The sequence below is a fragment of the Oncorhynchus nerka genome, unplaced genomic scaffold (assembly GCF_034236695.1).
Source record: "Oncorhynchus nerka isolate Pitt River unplaced genomic scaffold, Oner_Uvic_2.0 unplaced_scaffold_1461, whole genome shotgun sequence".
Lineage (NCBI taxonomy): Eukaryota > Metazoa > Chordata > Actinopteri > Salmoniformes > Salmonidae > Oncorhynchus > Oncorhynchus nerka.
In genome coordinates this window covers 95,256-100,914 of record NW_027039854.1, presented here as the reverse complement: position 1 = coordinate 100,914, position 5,659 = coordinate 95,256, and the positions used below count along the sequence as shown (strand labels likewise).

Genomic DNA, 5,659 nt, shown 5'->3' with positions numbered 1-5,659 from the left:
AGACTTGTGCTTTTCAGCTAATGCAGATTTTGTTGTGAGAATACAGATTCAATTGACCATTTATTTTAGTATTGCCCTCAAGTAGCTTCTCAGGAATGGTTGAAAATGCAAAACATTGATCTAAAATTGACACTAAATATCCTTTGAGATCTGGAGACCAGGTCAATTACTAATATATAGTTTCTCAATCTGAGTCTATTCAATAGAAATTGTATGTTAATCACAGCATAGTTGAAATACATGCTGCGTAGAAATCCAAAGTGTCTGGCCAGTAGAGACAGGTGGGATGGGCTAACGGAAGCTGAGGTTTGGGATGTGGAATTGGAGATAAGGGGAGTTGCTGGGCGAAGGATAGAATGACAGATGTAAAATAAACTCCAACAAAAATGCTCATAGATGGACATGGTTCCATACATCGTTGGCCTTGCTGTTATATTGGCCTGTATGTTTCTCGTTCATTGGTGGTGCATGGGGCAGGGAATGGAATTCAATGTATTTCTCAGGGTGGAATCTGATGCTTGAGGGGCAGCGCTTGGAGGGCTGTATCGGTCAGGTCCCCATTTGACAGTGGGAGATCTGTCGACGTGCCATTGACCCTTTGTCTCTGGCTAAGAGGCTGTTGGATGACGAATATGATGTGGTTGGGCAGCATCCCTGCAAGTATGTTTATTACCAGATTAAATAGTCAAACTGAATCTACACAGCAAGGGAACATTTGGTTCATGAGCCAACCACTTAACGATCAAGGTTTGTAGGGTCTACACATTGTATTAAAATGTTTACCTATCCAGGCCTGCTTTGTGACCAGATTAGCTGTTGATGCATACAAATTAGGACCAGTAAGAGAGAATAAAGGACACATGTTCAGTAATATTGGTGTGACATTTATTAATGTACAAGAGGCAACTAGTATCGTCTTCCTGCCGCTTCGTTTAATTCAGACCAACAACCACAGTTCAGAAATGGTTTAAGTAATGCTTCAGCACAATGTACACAGGTTTACAATGGTCATTGAAGTTGATTTAGAGGTTGGAGGAAAACAGCACGACCTGATGAAGATATCCCAGAAGCCTTGTACATCTTCAGGTTCCCCAGGAAGATGTCCTGCAAGACAAAATCGTCAGCAGGGTAGCCTAGTGGTTAGAGAGTTGGACTAGTAACCGAAAGGTTGCAAGTACAAATCATGAGCTGACAATGTTCAAATATTTCTTTCTGCCCTGAACAGGCAGTCAACCCACTGTTCCTAGGCAGTCATTGAAGTTAAGAATTTGTTCTTAACTGCCATGCTAAATAAAGGTAAAATACAACACGAATTGTGCACCTATACAAAACTCACATTCAGTCACAGGTGTAAGCCACATCCAAGTACTTATAGGTTCCGACACAGGGGTCACCGAACACAGAGTTGGATACCTTGACGATACACTGGCGCTTTCCATCACACCTGTGTGTCAACAGGGAGAGGTTAACACCACAGCCAATGACTTCCAACAGCTAAATGCACACTGAAGGTTTCAGTACCTTTCTGCCATTTTGCTGGTGGTGGATTGGCTGAGGCAGTTGGTGTTTTTGAGTTGTTGATGTGGGCGCCCAATGGAACACACATCGTGTTGACGACGACCATAGTTGGCACGCTGAATACGGATCTCACCTCGATCTGAGGAAGAGAAAGGACAAACCTTGGTGTTGGTGTGGGCTAGTGACTAATATACACGTCACCACACGATTAAAACTGTACGGTAGTGTTGACCAGCTTACCACATAGTAGTTGAGAATCAGAGCCTTCACATATGATGCTGCTTACTGCAAAGACAACACAGGAGTTACACCACCGGCCAGACAAATTAAGACATACATTAGCCTGGTGAAGTGTTAGTGATGGGCACTACCAGGGAATGTTGATTTCAGGTGCATTTTCTAAAAGTCATTATAAACTCGTTAGCATGAACCAAAGTACAAAAAGTTAGGCGCGTCATCTTCCACCGTTACCTTGTAGTTTCACTTCCTTTATGAGCAGTTCTCGAAATGCTAACATTTTAAGGAAACTGGCTGGCTAGACCTAAACGGGTGAAAAAATAAAGTCAACCCGCTACACCTAATCTGTGCAGTTTGTGCCATCTGTCAGATTGGCTATAAACCCTACAAAACTGTGGGAGTTGCGCTAGCTAGTTACCATTCACTGAAACATGGTAAACCAGATTAAGTGCACAAGCATCAAATAAACTTGAGACACTTCCCTTCCATGTTCTTGCTGGCTAATTGAGCTAGATATGTCAATTTAACAAGGAACAGCAGCAGCATATGAGACAACTCAAAAAAACTTACTGCAAAAAGGGTCAATGCAGATAGTCATTCAGCAGTTATGGCTTGGGGGATGTAGCAGCCGTTCAGGGTCCTGTTGGTTCCAGACTTGGTGCATCCGTACCATTTGTTATGGAGTAGCAGAGACCAGTATAACTTGGGTGGCGCGAGTCATTGACAATGTAGGGCCTGCCGACACACGGTGTCGAAATCATGATGCAGGGAGCGCTGCCTCTGATGTACTGGGCGGTACGCAATACCCTCTGTAGCACCTTGTGGTCAAATGCCATACCTAGTGGTGATGCAGCCAGTCAAAAAGCTCTCAATGGTGTAGAATTCAGAATCGGAGGGCTGATACCAATCCTTTTAGCCTCCTGGCAGGGAAGGGCTCAGCCCTCCGTTTCCTGTAGTCCACTACCAGTTCCTTTGGCATCTTGGCACCACACTGCCAGGTCTCTGACCTCCCTATAGGCTACTCAAACTAAACAAGTTGCATATCCACAGCTTGCTAGGGTTAGTTAGCAGGTGAGGGTGGTTTACACTTGGAGAAACAAACGTTAACAAGCTGGTACCATAGGGGAACCAACCCATTATATTCATTTTCTAGCAATCAGCTGAGCTTACTTTTTACAAGATTAAAAGTGGGTAGGAGAATTAAACAATATCCCAATATGCCACAGTCATACCAACATTACGTCGAATCCAAATATGGATATCGGTGCCCACCACTAAATATTATTAGCACACATTGAGACTGACTTGTTTCTTGCTGTTGGACACAGGAGTATTTGGTGTCCAGGTACTTATAAGTCCCGACACAGGGGTCTCCAAAAACGAAATTGGATGCAGGGACAATACACTCGCTCTTCCCACCGCATCTGTGTTTCAAAGACATGTTGAGGTCATGAGTTCATACAGGTAAACACAACAGGTTCCAGCACATTTCTGCCATCTTGCTGGTGGTTGTTTACACTACAGCCAAGGAGTTACAGGTTCTAGTACCTTTCTGCCATCTTGCTGGTGGAGGATTGGCTGAGGCAGTTGGTGTCGGTGAGTTGGTTATCAGGGCGCCCAATAGAACAAATATCGTGTTGACGACGACCGTAGTTCGCACTCTTGATATGGATCTTACCTCCATCTGAGGGAGATGGAGAACAGTGAGGCACGAAGGAGAGCCAAGTATGGGTCTCTATGGTGTGGGCTAATGACGCTAATCTACAGTATAAACGATCATAGGTGGTCAGTGAGTATACTGTTCAGCAGTGTGGACTAGCTTACCACATTGCAGTAAAGCATCAGAGCCTTCACACGTGATGCTGATTGCTGCCAGGACAAATAAACAGGAATTACACACCACTCACATTAGCTTGGTTAAGTAGTATCATCATTATTACATACAGTACCTCCATCTGTTAGTGTGCAGCAAGCTGTAGCCAGCACTGAAACGACATCACACAGCTCATTCAGCAACATCATATGCACTTGGACCATGAAGCTACAACTCAGCAATGGTCTCTATACTCAAGCATTTCAGTTATACTAAGTGTATTATAGTCAAGTTCAGCATTTGGTCTCATATTCCATGCTTTGAATACCTTTTTGGCCAAAAGGAACTGAATGTCCCTCAAATCATATTACATGTACTTCTTTTTACTCACAAATATAATATATATATTTAAATTCTAATCTGCATCAGATACAGATTTTGTATACTCACATGTGACCACCGTCAGTCTCAACATGCGCATGATGCCAGGCACAGGAGTGGTACTAACAGAGAAAATGCAACTGATGATAAGAATATCCAATACACCTGGTATTTATGTTATGTGACATGTCTTAATTTACCCAGGTGTATCTATTTGTCTCCAGGTGCACCTCATTGCAATTAGGGGCCAGGGTTTGCCGGTCAAAACCTGGCTATTGAGTCAGTCTCATGGAGTTAGATAGAGGACTCTAGATGGATGAAATCCATGTTGGCATGAACATTGCCACTGAGGGCTTCCAACAAAGTAGCCATCTAGGTGGAGCTTCTTCGTTAAGGAAGAATCACACGGGCCACTTTCAGTCGCAAAACCTTTGAGCATTGCAGATATACATTTCATGAATAGAGACAACGTATTTCCTTAATAATCTCCATGTCTGGGAGACATATTTGTTCAATATAGCATATTTTTATCTGAACCTTCCAAAAGGTTGCATCCTGCCTAACGCTCCCCATTATTCAATCCGGGTAATCAGGAGGGATCAGCCAATTAATTATACTCTTGAGCAAACACTGCATAACTGTAGGTGGCATTAAATTGCCAACTTTGGCTTCATACAGTACCTTTTCAAACAACACACTCTGTGATGGTGTGCAGCCTTTAAGTTTGTTTGCCAACTCATAGAAATTATAGAAGACAATGGACTACTTTAATAAAATGAATATTGCCTCTATTGTCTCTAATGGAATTACATTTGTTATTTGATTTGAATGGAGCTGCCCTTGCGCTCACGTACGCCATAATGGGACACATATAAAGATGATATACTGTGACTATCATTCTCTATGGTCCGATCCCTACGATGTGTTGTTCTGGTGGCTGAGTGTGTGTCCTCTTCCTCTCAACTGTCCATTCTCAGGGCTGCTGGACAGGTGCCTTGCCCGTCAACGTTGCAGCCCTTTGGGTGTTGCACTTATCAGGCTTCACCGCCATGGACCAGAAAGGCTGGTCCTAGTCATTTTGTGCATTTATATGTTCCCAGTTGCCACTCCTGTGAAGGGAGACCGCTGCCCTTGAAGGCAGTTTGGTGACCACAGAACCCCAGTAGAGGTACTCTATTGTAAACATTATTAAACTGAACCGTGTTGAATGACCATGTATATATGGCAGCAGTCTCTATGGTACAGGGTAGAGTACCAGGTGGTATCAACCCAGTACCCTGCTTTTAACAGTGGCTAAGTTTGGGCTGGGTACTGGGATGAGGCCGGCTAGAGGAGACGATTTTAACGTCCGATGGACTGGAGTAAGAAACTTCTATCTCCAGTTTCTCAGTCTCTAGGTCACAGCTTTGATGCTCCTGTACTATCACCTCCTTCTGGATGGTAGCGGGGTGAACAGGCCATGGCTCGAGTGGCTGAGGTCCTTGATGATCTTCTTGGCCTATCTGTGACACCGAGCGCTGTAGGTGTCCTGGAGGGCAGGCAGTGTGCTCCCGGTGATGTGTTGGGCTGACCGCACCACCATTTGGGGAGCCCTTTGGTTGCAATTGCCGTACTAGGCGTTGACACAGCCCTACAGGATCCTCTCAATGGTTCACCTGTAGAAGTTCATGAGGGCCTTACAGGACAAGCCAAATTTCTTCAGCCTCCTGA

General features: G+C 44.2%; 1 protein-coding gene across 1 annotated transcript; it reads right to left on the bottom strand.

Moving 5' to 3' along the window:
• Nucleotides 1–863: 863 nt before the first annotated feature.
• LOC135559528 (L-rhamnose-binding lectin CSL3-like) lies at nucleotides 864–4,098 on the bottom strand. Its single transcript, XM_065015397.1, has 9 exons — nucleotides 4,019–4,098; nucleotides 3,705–3,740; nucleotides 3,580–3,624; nucleotides 3,304–3,439; nucleotides 3,061–3,179; nucleotides 1,759–1,803; nucleotides 1,522–1,657; nucleotides 1,337–1,444; nucleotides 864–1,104 (listed from the first exon to the last, which is right to left on the bottom strand). Exons 1-8 carry the CDS (start codon nucleotides 4,047–4,049, stop codon nucleotides 1,339–1,341), a joined length of 654 nt encoding a protein of 217 aa, XP_064871469.1. The 5' UTR covers nucleotides 4,050–4,098; the 3' UTR covers nucleotides 864–1,104; nucleotides 1,337–1,338.
• Between the last annotated feature and the right edge of the window lie 1,561 nt (nucleotides 4,099–5,659).